Source organism: Podarcis filfolensis, assembly GCF_964270895.1.
Source record: "Podarcis filfolensis genome assembly, chromosome: 10".
NCBI lineage: Eukaryota > Metazoa > Chordata > Lepidosauria > Squamata > Lacertidae > Podarcis > Podarcis filfolensis.
The window spans coordinates 18128959-18148661 of NC_139612.1; the positions used below are offsets into that span (position 1 = coordinate 18128959).

Here is a 19703-nt window from a genome sequence, read left to right on the forward strand (position 1 = left end):
GATTTCATTGTACGCTATCATACTTTTTAAGAACAATAGAATTGTACCATTGCAAGGAACTCCAAGGATCATCTAGTCCAACCCCCTGCAATGCAGGAATTATTTAATGAGTTGGAATTTTAGAAATACTCTTATAAATAAAAATTAAGTGATAACACTGTAAGTAGTCAAAGCTTATGGATGCTGTTGCTCAAACATACAGCTTGTCATCTTAAAACAAGACATTTCAGTCAGTGTTGAAATTCGTTGTGGCATATTGATGTCTCTTGCAGTTTACAGGGAAATGTAAGTGGGACAAAATTAAATCCCCCTTTCTTTTCTTTTTAAAAGTAGGATCTTGTTCAGAAGCATGCCAGCAGTTATCCGTTACAGGTAGGACTCACAGATGCAGTATACCTTTGATCCAAAGAAGTTCTTCGTGCACAGTGTTGTTTCTTGCAAAGTGTTCTCCCCTGAAGCACTCTGTGCTTCACCAAGCCCACTTTTCCAGGTTGTAGCCCCTCTAGAATGGCTCAGTGTGTGGCATGGGAAACTGCAGCAGAATAGAAAATCAGTAGAACTAACATTCTGCTCAGCTAAGGCATCTTTTGTATTGATAGTAGGGAGGCCTGAGATATTTGAACTTTGCAAATTTTGATAGGTACTGACCTGATCCACATCTCCCTGACTAACATGCTTATCGAAATGTAATATCCATCAGATTTACGCTTTCCAAATATCCCAGCACTGTCCTCTGCTCAAAACGTATCACAATACGTTTTCAAAACGCACATGAAAATATGTTTTGAAATCCACATTTTGAGATGGAAAAAGTTTTAAACCCTTATTTAGGGTGGATTAAAAAAGTAGCAGATGAGATTGCATATACAGTCTTATGAATGAACACATGCACAACTGACATGGATCAGAAATAAATTGGTTTTACCCTTTGAAACACTTCATATTTCTGCCTGTTAGGCCATCAGTTGTGCAGATCAAGGGTGTGCCCAGTCCTATTTTGGTAAAGAGCTGGACACAACAGATGTGTGTATTTTTAATTTCAAAACATGAAGTGTCTATTCACATAAGTGCGTATTCAGAATTGTCACATCTAGACCACGGAATGAATCCAGAACTTCCAGCAATTTAATAAAGCTTTGTTTAAATTTACTTCCGAGCTGCTTTCCTCTCATTTTATGTTTGTTCACATCAATACAAGCCTTGATATCTTTGTGTTTTACAGTGCTGAGAGATCACCAGCATTTTGAAGTGACTGCACTGAGTACTATTTTGAACAGCAGGAGTCCTCAGCCGTATCGCATCAGAGCTAAGCTGAGACAATTTGAACCTGAAAAGCTTCATCAGTCTGTTAAACTTCATTGTCCCCAGTGCAATTTGTTGTAAGTGCCATGATACATTTTTCTCTCATGCTGCTTTGGAGATGTTGTTTACATAGTTTCCTAGATTTTTGGATCAGTGGAACTTGGATGTACAGCAATATCAAGGGTTGGTTATCATATCCTTTTGTCATTATATATTCCACCCTAAAAATGTGCTAAAATGCCTGTCTAGATAAAGGAACATGATATTAGCACTTTAAAAATTCGCTGTTGTTAAAATATAACGGGCACAGTAGAGATTTGTTTATTATTAACAAATGTTTAATTTGCCCTTGCACAAATAGCAAGTACAGTCGTACCTCTACTTATGTATCCCTCTGGATACAGAATCTTTGGGTTACGGCCACGGCAAACCCGGAAGTGTATAACTTCCAGGTTTCGCCGCATGCGCAGAAGTGCTCAGTCACGCCGTGTGCAGAAGCGCGCTTCCATTTACGTTATTTTTGGAGTGTGAACGGACCCCCGGAATGAATTAAGTTCGTATCTGGAGGGTCCACTGTATCACTTTTTTTTTTACTGGGTAAGGTGTTTTTGCTTCATTGTGTGGTGGGTGACATTTATGGTATCAGGCAAATTGACTGACAGACAGGAGAAGCTTGCAAGTATTTCAGGATGTTCCCTTCCCACATTTTTTTATTGAGAGACTTCCGTATAGAAGGCAGAGAATGATTCCTCCATCCCTAATATCAGCTTGGCTTCTTAATTACTCTACCTTATTAAGTAGCAGTCTTTGCTCTCACTTTTATAAGCAAAAGCAAAAGAAGCTGGGGTGATCACTTTGATTCATGTTTAGTCCTAACTTCCTTTTTAATGTGGGATGCTCCAGTACTGAGTAATATAAGGCCCTTAAAATTCCTGCAGCGTGCAGAAAGAGGGTTGAAAAGCACCACAAAGCATCAAAACAAAGAAGAGATCAGGTTCCAGCTCTTAGTGGTACAAGGCTTTTAATTTACCTCCACATATTTTGGACTTCAATACTCCTTCAGGAACATGAAATGCTTACAAGTTCTTTAAATTTAGAAACACCTTTTAATGAAAATCTGAGCTATTCCTTTACCCACTCTCAGTACCACTATTCACTGCGGAGATGTGGAGAAAATAAAATGGAGTCTTAAAGCTTGTTTAAAAGATAGTTCTTAAGCTCAGATTTTCAGAACAAGGCGTTTCTGAGCCTTTTCTCCGCTTTCTTAATGGACCGCAGCCTCCTTTCGCCAATTACCTTGTGTCTAAACATGCACGTGGAAAATTCTAGCCAGTGGCAGAGCTTTATGCTCCCCCCGCTCTCCTCTTCCTCCGTCAGTGAGTCTAGCTATTGTAGGATTTCTGTCGGGGCTGACAGAGCCGCAGCAAGATTCTCCCAGCAGCAGAGTCGGTGCCACTTACCAGGAGGGGCAACTTGGCAAGGTCAGGGCTGTGTTGATGTGCCAGCAGAGCCAACTCAGCTCTTCAGCCAGTGTGCCCACAAAGCCCTCACTTCATTGCCACTGAACCCCTTCCAGTAACAGGCAGTGAGTCCCCTGGGGCAAGCTACTCCTGAATTGCACGTTCCTTTAAAATATCTAATATGTTGTTGTTCAGTCGTGTCCGACTCTTTGTGACCCCATGGACCAGAGAACGCCAGGCACTCCTGTTTTTCCACTGCCTCCCGCAGTTTGGTCAAACTCATGCTGGTAGCTTCGAGAACACTGTCTAACGATCTCGTCCTCTGTCGTCCACTTCTCCTTGTGCCCTCAATCTTTCCCAACATCAGGGTCTTTTCCAGGGAGTCTAACCTTCTCATGAGGTGACCAAAGTATTGGAGCCTCAGCTTCAGGATCTGTCCTTCCAGTGAGCACTCAGGGCTGATCTCCCTAAGAATGGATCGGTTTGATCTTCTTGCAGTCCATGGGACTCTCAAGAGTCTCCTCCAGCACCACAATTCAAAAGCATCAATTCTTCGGCGATCAGCCTTCTTTATGGTCCAGCTCTCACTTCCATACATCACTACTGGGAAAACCATAGCTTTAACTATACATCTAATATATTCCACAACATCATTTTGAGCAGGCTTTCGTAGATTGCTTCAGACTGTTTTTTTTTTTTTCCCCAGGCAAGAGGTTCCGGATGGGAGTGGGCTTGATCTAATTATACAGGAAGCTTCAGCTACATGTCCAATGCCCGATTTACAAAATACATCCTTCTGCGAATCTGTTGTTTGGGATACTGAAAACCAGGGACAGCGACGTGTGGTTATTCATTTTGTAAAGCATGATGAACTACTACAAGACCCAGAAGACAGTTTGATTATGATAGAAGGTTAGTTAATACAGCTGTATGTAAGAGATCAGATGGTATGCTACACAATATCTTCGTCTTTTTAAATAAAGTTTAAGAAATACTTAACTATTTTTAAAAGTTTTGATCCTGATAAAAAGTATCTGTCTCTTGCTGTTACCCTCGTGTGATTCCACTAAACCAGAAAAACTTCACAAGAGAAAATGTTTGCAGCATATATGTACAAGTTTTCTTTTCAAATTGATTTGTGCACTTAAAAAAAATCAATTTGTGAGCAAACTTCATGCACTATGGAATAGTTGTTAATTGGCAAGCCCCGTATAAATAATGGACTTGTGCATAAAACACATTGCACAAATCATTCCCATGAAGTCTCCTGCCTCTTCAAAATCTTACCTTGAATTTTGCCCCCAAGTAAATCCGCTTTCTTTCTCATAGTTCTGCAAAATACTTAATGGTGTTTGTATATAGGGGGAAAATAGAAAAGGGAAAACTAAGCAGGAAATTTAGGTAGCACTCCTTGATTTGAATCTGTGAGATACATTTAAGCATGAGAAGAGAAATGGGGAGGACAAGAAGAATCTTAAGAGAGAGTTGCTATATAGTGAATTGTGAATGAGACACTGAATAATAAATCCAAAGCTTTATTTCTTTTTTTTACAAATGTCTTTGTACAATTTACCTTTGGTTCCATTTTAGTTGGAATTCATATTCTGCCCTCTAAGAAAGTATTTTACGACTTCTAGTAGCTGGATAATATACAAGCCCAAAAGCCTTTCCTGTTGCAAACGTACTGTACTTAGTCATCCTCTGGATGTCAGTGTTTTCACAGAGATAAAGCTGTGCTGCTGTGACAAAAGCAGCAGGCAAGCTATGTTTTGTTTTTATTCACGAGCCATACCTCATGTATTTTGGGCACACGAGCCTCTTAAATGAATGGCATCACCCCAAGAAAAGGAATTACTCAGCCGCCATTCATTTTGTGGGCTTTTGCGAGAGAACCTCCTAGTGGACTGTGCCCATGTGTTTCTATTATAGCTTTTCAAACAACAGTTGTTTGTTCCAGGAGCTCTATATTTTTTTGTGAAAAATGCAAGTAACAATTATTGAAACAGATTTGATATTAATTTGTATAATGATTTATGAATCACCTCTCAGAGCATACTTCACCTTCTAAGGTGGTATTCAAAATACAATATAAAACAAAACACGTGAAATCAACAACTCTTTATCGGCTTGCTTCATAACTGGACTAAGCAAATTGACCTATGCTGGAAGCTAGACAGAAGAAGTACCGTATTTTTCCGTCTATAAGACTCCCCCATGTATAAGACACCCCGTATTTTGGGGGACACAGATTTAAGAAAATGGGGGGGAGATGTATCCATGTATAAGACGCTCCCTAATTTTTGACATTATTTTTAAGGAAGAAAACCTAGTTTTATACATGGGAAAATACAGTATGTCCCCCTTGGTTCAGCTGGATTAATTAATTGGTCCTCGGCTGCCGAGTCTTGAATTTGCAACATACCACTCACTGGTATCTTCCATGAAATACATTTCTTCGTGTTTGCCACTTTATGAAATCCTAATGAACCGTATCGGACGTTTGTGTATTTTATATTTTTAAGTTGTATTCCATGCATGGTGTAGAGCACATTTATTTCAGTTATTTCTATACTGCCTTCAGGATACCAGTCGTCCTAAGGTGGCTTATAAATAATATGACTGTGTTCTACTTCCACTGTCTGAACACCAGTTGCTGGAAACCACAGGAAGGGTGACTGCTGTTGCACTCGGGTCCTATTTGCAGACTTCCCATAGGCATTTTGCCACTCACTGTGAGAACAGATTCCTGGTAATAATAATAATAATAATAATAATAATAATAATAATAATAATAATAATAATAATAATTTTTTATTTGTACCCCGCCCATCTGGCTGGGTTTCCCCAGCCACTCTGGGCAGCTTCCTCAAAGACAAAAAATACACTAAGATGTCACACATTAAAAACTTCCCTGAACAGGGCTGCCTTAAGATGTCTTCTGAATGTCAGGTAGTTGTTTATCTCTTTGACATCTGGTGGGAGGTTCCCTGTAGCTTTGCTTCTCGCAATGAGGGAACTGCCAGAAGGTCCTTGGCGCTGGACCTCAGCGTCCGGGCAGAACGATGGGGGTGGAGACGCTCCTTCAGGTATACTGGGCTGAGGCAATAGAATTGTAGTTTAAGAAGACGATTGTGATTTTTTTCCAGGATCCTTTCTACAGAGTAGTTGGTGGTAGGAGCCCTGGTGCTGGTAGTGGGGTACAGACCAGCTGGAGCAGGTCCTGGGGTCATCTTAACCTGGCTCCTTCTGGCTCCTGGAATCCTTTGTCCAGCTGGAACAGACTTTCAGGTGGACTTTGCCCACCTGCCTGCTTATTGGCTGGATAGCTCAGTTGGTTAGAGCATGGTGGTGATAAAGCCAAGGTTACAGGTTCAATCCCCGTACGGTGCATATTCCTGCATTGCTGCAGATTGGACTAGATGATCCTTAAGGTCCCTTCCGATTCTAGAATTGTATGATTGTCTGTCTTTCTTGGGATCCAAATATATATGTACACACATTATATACACAAGGATGGTCAGGGATAAATTTGATAACTTGGCTCACTGCTGTTATTTAACGTGTTATCAGAGTATTAAAGTAACCTAAATATAGTTATTTCTGTTTATTAATAGGAGGGACACTGGAGGAAATCTTGAAGCTCTCGAAAAAATTTAAAGGAATTATACCCGTAAGAGCCATGGAAGACAATCTTGTGTTGCTGGATCTTTCAACTCCATTTCTTTGGCAAGGGAATATACCACACTATGGGTAAATCTAACACACACACACCAATGTTAAATCTGGCTTCTTAACTCCAGTTCTGATGCTGAAACTTTGATCGGTTGTTAAACCTTTGGAAAATTAGTTACTTTATCTGTCCTTACAGCAAATAATAAAATTGAAGAAGACAGGATGATAAGTTCCTAGCTGGGTCCAAATTTCCACGCTGCTGTTATTTTTACCCCCATGCTATGGGCAGGATAGCAATCTTACGTGTGCAAAGTGCACAACTTCTGCCTCCTTTGAATTAGATCGGGAAGTTGTTTCATACTCTAGAGTTGTGCATGCGTTACCAATACTCTCAGATGTGCCATGTGCCACTAGATCACTGGGGCAGGATTTAATCCGTGGCAACAAAACCTGCAAAGATGGTAAAGGCCTTTTTATGGAGGCATTTCTAAGCCACGAAAGGTAATATCGCATTAGTTGTGCCTCATCTGTAGTACCGTGTCCACCTCTGGGCAAAACCATTTGAAGAAGTAGTTCAGGATGACAGTGATATCCATATGGAAAGCAAGTCCTATGAGGAAAAGGTTGTGGATACTGGATATATTTAATTTCCAGAAGAGAAAGCTATGGATGGACATAATAGCACTGTCCAAATACTTGAAATACATGGAAAGGGCGCCAAGTCTTGCTAGCTGCTGCTACCCCAGAGGGTTAGATTTGCGTAATGGGTTTCAGTTACAGGAGGGTAGAATTTGGTCAGACATTAGAAATGGTAACAATGGAGATAATTTCTTGAGGGAAGAAATTCTTCTTTGCTACAAGAGAAGTCAGTGGAACTAATGAAAGTGAAATCACGGTCTTAATTCATCTTGACTTAGACCCAATTATATTGGACAATAACATTCACTTTCTCTACACTAACAACACTTGGTTTATTTTCCGCAGTCATCAAAAGTTAAAAGATGTCTTTTTAAGCATGCTATATAAGCATTTGCATACTTTTCTTACATGGAAAAATAGTTTGGTTGCAGCTCTCTTTTTAAGACCTACAGACATCATTTTTATGTTGATGATTTTTATGGCTATAAAAATGTTCTAAGTTCTTTTTTTAACATTGCCAAAGTACTAAAGAATAAAATTATTTACTTGTTAGGGCGTGGTTAAATTATTAATTCAGTCATGTTTTAGCATATTGTACCATACCAAATTTATTACTTCTATTGCGTGAAGCAGTTTTGTGTCATTAAACAACAAAGAGCAGTGTTTAGAAAATATATGCTTAGCAATGTATCAGTTTGCATGACATTCTTCAGTACAACTGACCAAGGAATTTATTTTTGTTGACAGTATCTTATAAAAGGCATTAAAGTTTACTGATTTTCTAGGCCATATAAAATATCTGTCTATAAAACAACAGGAAAATGTTCTTCTGACAAGTTTGATTCTGAGAAAAGCTAAATATACAGAACAGTTAATGCTATTGTTTTGTTTCAAACATTAGGTGCAAACACTGTTCAAATCCGAAGGCAATAGCAAGCTTAAGTCCCCTTGCTGCACAGAAAGATCCATTGTGGGAGCCTACTACCATAGCACAAGGTTAGTTTATGCTATTATCCATATTTTTATTCAGAAGTATTTTTATTCAGAAGTCCTGAGTGTAAATAAAACTACCCAGTAATGTCCGAGTAAGGAGAAAGCCGTGAGAGGCAGTGAGAGATTTTACTTTCTTGGGCTCCATGATCATTGTAGATGGTGACAGCAGTCACGAAATTAAAAGACGCCTGCTCCTTGGGAGAAAGGCGATGGCAAACCTAGACAGCATCTTAAAAAGCAGAGACATCACCTTACCAACAAAGGTCCGTATAGTTAAAGCCATGGTTTTCCCAGTAGTGATGTATGGAAGTGAGAGCTGGACCATCAAGAAGGCTGATCGCCGAAGAATTGATGCTTTTGAATTATGGTGCTGGAGGAGACTCTTGAGAGTCCCATGGACTGCAAGAAGATCAAACCTGTCCATTCTTAAGGAAATCAGCCCTGAGTGCTCACTGGAAGGACAGATCGTGAAGCTGAGGCTCCAATACTTTGGCCACCTCATGAGAAGAGAAGACTCCCTGGAAAAGACCCTGATGCTGGGAAAGATGGAGGGCACAAGGAGAAGGGGACGACAGAGGACAAGATGGTTGGACAGTGTTTTCGAAGCTACAAACATGAGTCTGACCAAACTGCGGGAGGCAGTGGAAGACAGGAGTGCCTGGCGTGCTCTGGTCCATGGGGTCACAAAGAGTCGGACACGACTAAACAACTAAACAACAACAACAAGGAGAAAGCTGCATAAATCTGAAAATTTAAAAAGTTATTGAGCCCAGGAGAAAGAGGATGACTTGCAGTTCATTCCAAAATAATTGTTATATTGAAGATGCTTCTCTCATCATTTGTGCCTTGTTCATGTAGGAGAGCAAAGTTATATTAAGTTGAATAAAGTGTTTCTGACATTAATCTCAAATTAGATTGATTTAGGGTACTCAAAGCAGCACATTAGGCAGTGCTCAAAGCCTGCCCCTCTTTGTGAACAAGCCTCTTCTTGTTGTTTAAATAAGGGCATCATTGAGACATAATAAATGGCTGAGTTGGTAGAGCATGAGACTCTTGATGTTAGGGTCCTATGTTTGAGCCCTACATTGGGCAAGAGATTCCTGCCTTTCAGAGGGTTGGACCAGACGAGATGATCCTCATGGTCCCTTCCCACTCTACAATTCTATGCCTGCAAGAGGCAATTTGAGTTTAGCATATGGAGCTTTCCTGGAAAAGAGCAGGAATGTCCCTAGCTTAATCTCAGTCTGATACATATTAGTCTGGCATCTGATGCATAGGAAATAAAATATGTAGCTTTAAAGTTCTACAGAGTCCAGTGCTATTATTATACGCACACGTCCAAAAAAAGATCCTGCAGAATCATTTGATCTGAATTAAGTAATAGGGCTTTTCTGTTAGCCCCATAGCAGAGTGCAATGGTGTGTAAACATTATTATTATTTTGTAAAGGACTTCCAGGAATGGTTAGGTTCCAAACACAGCATTTCGTGCTGCGGTCCCTGTGCATAGAGCTGCGCCCCCATGGAAGTGTGTTATGTGAATTCCCAAATTTCTGGAAGTAAAATAAAGCATGATTAGCTTCATCACAAGCAATAAATGCAGGGGAAGCTGATTTTGATAGTTGATTTATGTAATTATTCACAAATTATCACAAGTTCCATTTAGGGTGGCTTTTGTTCTCGAGAAATGACCTTGATGCTGATTTATGTAAATAAGAACAAATGCTGGTTTCTTTGTTGCATAGCAGTCACCTTTCAAAAGATCTGCATTTGAGCAGGCAAGAGGAGCTCAATTGCTCAGTCTTGCTCCATGCTTTCACTATATTCACTCGTATGAATCTTGTCCTAGCAGAAGACATAATAGCGAAACACAACCAGCAGCTTTCTGTTCTCCCGCCCCACTGTAATCTACCTAAGCAACAACAGCAACAAAAATGAAACCAGAATTGTGTGTTAAAACACTAACATGGAACTAGAAAACTTAATTCAGTGGCTGTTCATATCTTCATTGGACTCTGTATTTAAGCTATACAAAATAAATTGGTGGGTTATTTTAATGGGATACGTAGCAGAGCAGTTCTCTGCAGGGAACCATTCTTCTACCAAGGAATCAGTAGCGCTTTCCCTTTTCAGATTTCCTTAGGAATGGAACTGGGCAGAACAAAATGAATCCCCAGTAACGCTGCCAAGATGTCTACTGGCTATTGGGAAATAACTTACAAAGCCTACACGAAATTAAAATTTTCAATGGATGCAATTGTGTATCTAAATGCTATTGAGCATCTTCCACAGCAGTGTTACTATGTTACGAAGGTGCAGTATAGATAGCTTGTGTGCACATCACTGCGCAATTCACTTCAATAGAGGGAGCCGTTTAGTTGGGAGCCGTTCATTCACATGGAATCCTCTACAGCAGAAATAAATCAGTGCATGACAGTGGTGTTTAAGTTGGCTGTATTTCACCGATAATATATTTTTAGCTTTTTATTCTTCGCTTATATTGAGTAATCTCTAAACACAACTACTTATTTTCCTCCTGCTTAGCTTTAGGACTTGTGCCCCTTGAATATGTCTTTGTGATGAAGTTTATGCTGGACGATGGAACAGGAACCCTGAATGTGTATCTCATGGATTGCGTAAGAGACCAAAGCATTGTACTCTGAAAATGTTCAGTTTGAATATAAGTGTGTGCTTGTGTATGGCTGTTCTCTTAAGCGACATGGAGAGAGGGCAGAGTTGCAGTAGAAGCAGTAAGAACTATGATCTAGTTTAAAAATGATTTAGTTAAGCTCATGTGAAATTGGATGAAAATAGCCACTTTCAAACCTTGATTTTTAGATTAAATACAGCAGCAGCAACAGACGTATCAGGCCCAACATTGAGAGGGCCTGACCTCAACACTAAATGCTAGACACAAGCAATTGAGCCTGTTGTTCTTCTTCACACTGGATGACCGCTAACTTTTCTTTGCCCAGATTTGGAACATTTTGGAGCATCTGTCGTTTTAATTCCCCCCCAGTGTCTCTCTTTGGTGCTATGACATGCCACCATTCTGGAACTACAGTGCGACACACACTGTACTTGATTCCTTATGTATCCTTCTCTCATCCCCCTTTCTCTTTCTCTTGGTTTCTCTCTCCTCCCTTCCTTTCCAGTTGAAGGAAAGGGCTAGAAAGAGTTCCTTAAAGAAATACTTGGGGAAGCTGCCATGGGATACAGTGGTGGCCTTTAAAAGACTTGGATGGCTTTAAAAGAGAAATTAGACAAATTCATGTGGGAAAGGGCTATTGATGGCTACTAGCCATGGTTTCTGTGTTCTGCCTCCGTGGTCACAGGCAGTATAGCCTTCTGAATATCAGCTGCTAGAAGCCACAGGAGAAGAGAGAGTGTCCTTGCACTCAGTAAACCTACAAGCATTTGGTTGGCTACGATGAGAACAGGATGTTGGGCTAGATAGGTCTATTGCATGATCCAGCAGACTCTTCTTGTGTAAATTTAAAATTCTTGGGGGGGGGGAATAATAATTTGTGGCCCCTTTCTACTTGGGGACAGTTTGCCCATCACTAGTTAGAATTTAAGAGGGACGCGGGTGGCGCTGTGGGTTAAACCATAGAGCCTAGGACTTGCCAGTCAGAAGGTCGGCGTTTTGAATCCCCACGACGGGGTGAGCTCCCGTTGCTCGGTCCCTGCTCTTGCCAACCTAGCAGTTCAAAAGCACGAAGTGCAAGTAGATAAATAGCTTCTCTGGCGGGAAGGTAAACGGCGTTTCCGTGTGCTGCTCTGGTTCGCCAGAAGCGGCTTAGTCATGCTGACTACATGACCCAGAAGCTGTACGCCGGCTCCCTCGGCCAATAAAGTGAGATGAGCGCCGCAACCCCAGAGTAGGTCACAACTGGACCTAATGTTCAGGGGTCCCTTTACCTTTACCTAGTTAGAATTTAAGCAAAGCCAAATCAGAAACAAGATGAAAAAATGTTCTTCTATAAAAAAATGATAGAATGGCAGTCAACCCCCTCACAGAGGAATGTGGGAAGCATGTAAAAACTTGTCAGTCTTGACATGCTTGAACAAAAATGAAAAAGTAAGGTTATTACATATACAGTGGTACCTCGGGTTAAATACTTAATTCGTTCCAGAGGTCCGTTCTTAACCTGAAACTGTTCTTAACCTGAAGCACCACTTTAGCTAATGGCGCCTCCTGCTGCCACTGTGCTGCCGCCGCACAATTTCTGTTCTCATCCTGAAGCAAAGTTCTTAACCCGAGGTACTATTTCTGGGTTAGCGGAGCCTGTAACCTGAAGCGTGTGTAACCTGAAGCGTATGTAACCCGAGGTACCATTGTAGATGGACATGAAAATTACAGGGGGAAATGTTTTCATTTCTCTTTAACTTACCGGTTCTTTATATGGTGAAGCATTGCAACAAGGTACAGCAGTTTAACTTCCGAAAATATTTAGAATCTGAACTCTTCAATTACATAGAAGCTATAAAACAGAGATAATGTGATTATATCTACTCATACCAAATAGTACTAATTGGCATCTGTAATTTCTGTTATTTTTAACTAAGTGTTGATACGCGGGTTTATAGTGTAGTAGACGAGACTACAGCGTATTCTGTGAGTTAACTGCATATTGGTGGTAGAAATTGCTCAACATACACTTGAGACATACATTCATGTTTTATTAAGATCTAGCCTGTACAAATGTGGTAGATTATTTCTATTTTAGCTGTGAATTTTAATAAAGCTAAGGCTGGCATGAATTCCTTTGAGAGGGTGAATTTAGATTCACTTATGAATTGGATTAAAGTGAAGATGTTTTTTAAAAGGTGCTCCTTCTTGTTATACCAGAACGTTAAAAACAGATTTAAATATTAGGCTGCTTATGTGAATAAACAATGCTACTCCCTTCTGTTTTTCTTTATTTGCATTGTGTTAAAAACATGAAGTGTGAAACATGTTTTTGTTACATGTAATTTTCATTTCTTTGCCAAATATCTATTGACTAATTTAATTATATCTGCATCATTTTTCCTGTTCTCCAGAAAGATTTCTTCCAAATTCCAGCTTCTGAAGTCTTGATCAATAATATTTTTCAAGAGAACATAGAAAGGATCATGAACAAACTTTGCCCTTCAGGCACAAAACTAGGTAAGATAATTATCATAAATTTGGAAGCATGGTTAAGATCTACATAAGTTTATCTTTTTAATTTTTACACTCTATAGGAAAGAGAATTAAATTACATATTTTCCTGCTGTACCACAAAACTACACTGGTTTGTAGCTCTGTTCTTTTTAAAGATATAGATGTATCATTTCTCCATTGGCTGCAATAGTCTAAACAGAGAATTTGGTACAAAGGATAACTATTCTGTACAGCATGGTATGTTTAAACTGTATCCTTAAAGAGCAACCTAGCACTTTAGCAGCACTGAAAGGTGTCTTCAAATGAAGTCACAGATGGTATACTTCAGTGGCCCTTCTGTTCTCTTATACATGCTGAAACCTCATGAAACTATCTATAAAGCCTTAAGGACCTCTGTACATTTGCCAGCCACATTTAATCCAATTGGTTGCCAGAGTAATTTAAAGTTGCCTTTTCCTGTACGAGAATGTGACTGCCTGTATATACTTCTGAATTAAAACTATTTGTGTTTGTTGATGACAAATGCTAGCTTCTTGTGCCTGTATATTACTGAACCCGGTTTCATTGTATGAGAATATTGTGGATTGTTTTGAGATTTTTTCCTCCCTAATAGAACTTGAGAAATACATTCTGGCCTTCGGAATTTAACTGCACATAGTGCAAATATCTGATAGACTCAGCAACCATGACACTTTATTGATTTTATGCCGAATTTGGGGGGGAGGAGAAATGAGAAAAGTAATATCTGCCATGCTAGCAAACACAGGAACATTGATTTCACTTGGCAGCGGTTCATGTATAAGGGACATTTTTTCGATGCAGAGTGACTCACCTAACCAAGTTTTTGTTTCACGTGAAGTAGAATAAGTGTTTTCTTTGGCATCTTAAATATGTATACAGTCGTACCTTGGATCCCAAACGCCTTGTGAGTTGAACATTTTGGCTCCCAAATGCTGCAAACCTGGAAGTGAGTGTTCCAGCTTGCGAACATTCTTTGGAACCCGAACGTCCAACGTGGCTTCCAATTGGCTGCAGGAGCTTCCTGCAGCCAATCAGAAGCCGCACTTTGGTTTCCAAGCATTTTGGAAGTCAAATGGACTTCTGAAATGGATTCCGTTCAACTTCCAAGGTGGACTGTAGTGTCTTGGTTGCAATCCGTGGTGCTGTTCCCTTCTGCGCTACATGAATACCCTTGTGATTATAGCCACATTGTATGTGCCACTATTTCTGTCCCACTGCTGTGATTCTGATTTATGCTTAATGTTTCGAGGTCTATACAAGTTTTGTTTTTTTGGTCACAATTCTTGAATACAGAAAATGCACATTAAAACCAGTCATTTGCTTTTGATTGTAGACGACCTGCCATGGCTGGACTGTTTTATCAAATCCTACTATGTCACGGATGGAAGAGAGCAGCAAATTTGCTATCGGGTTTTTGACACTACGATTGCTGAAGATGTCTGATATCCAGCTACTTGGAATATTTAAGGGTTTGTAATGTTTGTCGATTGCATTTGAATATATAAACGATCCAGGGGATGTTGTAAGGTGTTTGCTTTTTTATTCAATGTGTAAAGAAGTACTTTGTTCTGAATCAACATATAACTTAAAATGGATTTTTTTATATATACTGTTGTTTGTCATGGAAAATTCACGTAAGTTCTTTGCAGTTCTCCAGGTAACACACAAGAGTCATAACTCACAATTCCCGCCCCCTCAAATAAGAGCTTATTAGTTTGTTATCCTCTAGTCTAGCATGACTTTCAGAGTCAAACAAAAGTCCTTAAAGTCCTTAAACTCTTGAGCCAATCCTAAAAGCCACAGTGTGGGGCCCTTCTCTAAAATGGCACAGGCTGTCTTTGATTAGAAAATATTGTTGCAGTGCAATAGTCCATGTGCAAAAAGCTTTGGGTTATGCCACAATACAGATAGGATTTTATTAGCTTCTTATCACTGTTGAAACATATAATACGATGCCTTCGCATTCAGACAGATAAGAAAATATCAAGAATATCAGGCACGTGCATGCATACAGTACAGTAATAGTATTTGAATCTGGACTATTCTGTACATACAAAATGAGCAAAAAGTACCTACCAGCTAAGTGCTGTTTGTGATGGCACTTTCAATTGTGTTTGCCCCTCAGATCATGTTGCACGTGACCCAGGCAGCTAAATTTGGTGTTGGCTACACACTCCAGCTGATCTTCTTTTCTCCTTTGCATAATCTGATTTGGGAACCGGTTTTAGAGCCGTGGAGTTTCAGGCTAGTAAGTCACTGTACTAATTAGCTCTTAGAGTGAAACAAATTGCTCTAGATTTCTTTATCTGCAGTCCGGTATACATATGCTCATGCAAGACTTTAACACACAAAGTTTTCATCCAGCGGGCAAGAATTGTATCTTATTAAAATGTATTACATGCTGGCAGCTACAACACTGTATTTCAAGCCATGTAAAATATTTAATATAGTCTTCATAGTAAAATTGTCTCGATGCATATCATGTGGCTTATTTTTTTTATTTTTTAGATAATTAAGAATAGATGGTTCTTGCAGTTGTTTGTGGACTTTTTCTATAATGGACATTATTTCTGATCCCCCAAAGCACTTAACTGCAAATCTACTAAATATAAGGGCTTTGAGCTTAGTTCTTTGCCTGGGAATGTATGACTGGCAATATTTCTCAAGGCATCTGTTACTCAGCACTGTAAAAGCAATGAGAAATAGGAAAAATTAATCAGTGGGAATTAATTCTTGCAACGGAGGGGTCTTAAAATCTAGCCCTGTTGCAAGCACTTTAATCCCATTGAAATCAATGGGATTTAATGCTCGGATTAGTCAAGGGCCACAATCCCAAACTCCATGCAAGCAGACTGTCCTATTTATTATAGACTATCTGTGCACCTGACTAAACCTAACATTCCTGAAGGTTGGAAGAAAATGGGACAGACCCTCTCTGCATAGAGCTCCGATGTATGTCAGAGCTGCTGTGCGCACAGTGGAATCAGTGGAGTAAAAATCAATTGTGCACAATTTATGTCTGTGGAATCAGGTCCAAAAAGCTCATTTCCAAATATTTATTCCTTTGTACTTGTGCTTAATAGCTTAAGTGGATTTAAGTACAGCAACCGTAGCTTGTCAAGGCAAGCAACCTTCTGTTGCAAACGTTTTGTGTGCCTACAACATTATTTCCTCTTGTGTTTTATTAAATGGATTATTTAAAAGCATTATTTGGCATACAATTCAGTGTGTTTTGTGTTGACTTTGTTAAACCTTTTCAGATTTATGTTTGTGTAATATAAGATTTGGGTATGTCGGGATGTTCAATATTGTAAATATGCACGTGTTTAATAAACACTTTTCATTTAAAAAAAAATTAATGTCCTTTTTAATGTTCATCTTAGATTTGTAATCTAGTTGCTCTTGGCAAATGAAAATGGTCTCCAAAAGGGGAAGTTTATGTAAATGGAAGAAAGTTGGTTCTTTTTCCTCCAGGCTATTGATGTAGAAATGTGTAGATGGGTGGGCTAGTAATATTTCATATTCTTATATGCCAGATAGGGGCTATTTGAGAACTAACTTTGTTCAGCAATCCTACTGTCAATCTGCAAATGCCTGTTTTTCCTCTGAGTGCATGCACTGGGAAGTGAAAACCCAGATCACTCCATGTGCCCAGACTTCAATAGGCACTCAAATCCCTGCTCACCCACTATAATCATGCTGTTATCAACACATGTATCAATAACAAGGGGAAGTAGGACATAAAACAGCTTCACACTTGTGAAGAAAACTGGTTTATGGGTTATATTCTGGCATATGGGTTTCTCAAGTGTAGAGACAAAAAAACGCTTCTGCTGCTTAGTGTATGCTGTTGGGCCAAATTCAATGTACATACAAAGCCTTATGCGGCTTATGACCCACATATCCAGTGGAATGCCTTCTCCCCCATTTGTGGAGCTCCTTCCCCCTTCAAATGTGATCGGTGTTGACCCTTAATTTCAGCACAGATTAAAAAACATATATTTTCACCCAGACCTTTTGCTGAGCTCTGCCTCCTTTGCACAAGCACTTTGCTTTTGTCCCTATATTGAATGCTGTTGATTGTGATTTTAACTGGTTTTTTTAATCTGTGCTGAATATTTTTGTGATGCTGATGTGAACCACTTTGGTAGACATACCGTATTTTTCGCTCTATATGTCGCACTTTTTCGCCTCCAAAAATTAAGCGGAAATGTGTGCGTCCTATGGAGTGAATGCAGGCTCCTTGGCTTCAGCGATAGCAACACGAGTGCTCCCTCTGCGGTCTGGAGGCTTTGCGTTGCTTTCGCTGAAGCCTGGAGAGCGAGAGGCGTCGGTGTGCACCGACCCCTCTCACTCTCCAAGTTTCAGGGATAGCCCCCTGAAGCCTTTGGAGCGCAGCGTGAGTTCCTGCTGCGTTCTGGAGGCTTCAGGTTCCTTTCGCTTAAGCAAAGAGAGTCTTGCTCTCCCGGCTTCAGCAAAAGGAACCCGAAGCCTGAGGAGCGCAGCGGGAACTTGCGCTGCACTCCGAAGGCTTCAGGGATAGCCGCACGCAGCCCCTCTGGCAGGGAGAGGTTGTGCACTGCCTGTACGCTGCTCTTTGGTGCTGGGGGGAAATAAGATTTTTTTTTCTTGATTCCCCCCCCCCCCTCTAAAAACTAAGTGCGCCCTATGGTCCGGTGCATCCTATGGAGCGAAAAATATGGTACTGCCTGAATGGTCATGATTAGTATTAGTATTTCACAGTGTCCTACACTTCTAATCGACAGGTTCACACAGAGGGCATTACTGACTATATTCCTTGTGGAGCCTGTTGCTTTGGGGCATTCAAAGAAACTTGCCTCTAAGCAAATGCATGTCAACGTTTTTCAAAAAATACCTTAGATAGGCTGATTTGCCTTGGGCTGTGGGAGCTTCATTCAATATTTTCCTTCCGTCGTGACAGTGTTTTTTAAAAAAGAAAAATGAAGCTTTCCCTCTTTGCCAATTCTCTGCAAACTCTGTTTGAATCAATGTCATTTGAACATCAGTTTGCATGTAAAGGGGAAGATTGTGTGTTTACATGTCATCTCACTTTAAGACAATCCAGAATCAATGAGTAGCAAGGTAGTAATGTATTCTGAAATGGATTAGTTTAGCAAAAACCACAGCAGAATTGGAGCCAGTAAGGCATTATGGGACAAGATGGAAGGGATAGAAAGCAGAACACAGTAAAAGAAGGGAAACAGCCAACACCTCACTTTCCTGGCTGCAGGAAAAAATCCGCACGTCACCAGTGTTGTACCTTAGTAACAGCCACTTTGGGAGGAGCATGCAAAGGCCGGGGAGGGGGGAAATTTGGAGAGGAAAGACACTGTTTATTTGGAGACCTGATAAGTAAAAGTGGCATGGCAGTTCTGTACTGTAAAGCAGAGATAGGGAAGCTGTGGACCTCCATGCATTGGATTCCAGTTCCCATCAACCCCAGCCAACATGGTCAGTGGGCAGGGACTATGGAAGGTGTAGTTCAGCAATACCTGGCAGGCCACAGTTTCCCTGTCCCTGATGTAAACCCTGCAGGATATAGTTGGATTTACTGACAATCTAGCATGCCTACAATAGGGTTGCCGGACCCTGAGTCAAGCAGGCTGGAAATAATCTTAAAAAATTCTAATGTGTTATGGTGACACCATCAACTATCAACAGGCACATCCTTTGAAGAGCAATGAAAATAATGTTAGGTAAAGGTAAAGGGACCCCTGACCATTAGGTCTAGTTGTGACCGACTCTGGGGTTGCAGCACTCATCTCGCTTTATTGGCCGAGGGAGCCGGCGTACAGCTTCCAGGACATGTGGCCAGCATGACTAAGCCACTTCTGGCGAACCAAAGCAGCGCACGGAAATGCCGTTTACCTTCCTGCCGGAGTGGTACCTATTTATCTACTTGCACTTTGACGTGCTTTTGAACTGCTAGGTTGGCAGGAGCAGGGACCAAGCAACGGGAGCTCACCGTATCGTGGGGATTCGAACCGCTGACCTTCTGATCGGCAAGTCCTAGGCTCTGTGGTTTAACCCACAGCGCCACCCGCGTCAGTAGACTCTAGTAATTCTCATTTTATAAAAAGTTACACAGTCCTAAAACATTATTGTATGATTTTAAAAAGTTGAAAATTTTCCATTTTTCTTCTGGAGAAAAGGGGGAGAGGTTACCATCCAAAGGCAAAATTTCAAATTTCTTGGACTTTTGCACAAGTTCCACCCCTTTACCACTCAACCACATCCCTGGGGACATTTGCTTTTGACATCTCTTAATGACATCATGCCTTGCACCAAAATAACAGTGTGCTCTGTAACACAAGTCTTTGGCTTTGGGATGTTGGGAAACTGGGCAGCTTCAGCTAGGAATCCCTTGTGATATGATAAGCATCCTTACCACACCTGAAATTTCCACGTGAATAGCAACTAGCTCGCAGTGTGTTTGGTATTGCCAGTT

At 40.5% G+C, this 19703-nt stretch overlaps 1 protein-coding gene across 6 annotated transcripts in view; it reads left to right on the forward strand.

Moving 5' to 3' along the window:
- The window catches only part of POT1 (protection of telomeres 1), a 72081-nt gene extending 55492 nt beyond the window's left edge, over window positions 1–16589 (forward strand). For all 6 annotated transcript variants that reach the window (XM_083574492.1, XM_083574495.1, XM_083574494.1 and 3 more), the window contains 8 exons: window positions 331–372; window positions 1223–1379; window positions 3469–3674; window positions 6377–6512; window positions 7975–8069; window positions 10609–10700; window positions 13111–13216; window positions 14568–16589. In XM_083574492.1, coding sequence (XP_083430618.1) covers window positions 331–372; window positions 1223–1379; window positions 3469–3674; window positions 6377–6512; window positions 7975–8069; window positions 10609–10700; window positions 13111–13216; window positions 14568–14677 — 944 coding nt within the window. In that variant the 3' untranslated portion in view covers window positions 14678–16589. The remainder of the gene's footprint in view (window positions 1–330; window positions 373–1222; window positions 1380–3468; window positions 3675–6376; window positions 6513–7974; window positions 8070–10608; window positions 10701–13110; window positions 13217–14567) is intronic.
- The last annotated feature ends 3114 nt before the right edge of the window (window positions 16590–19703 follow it).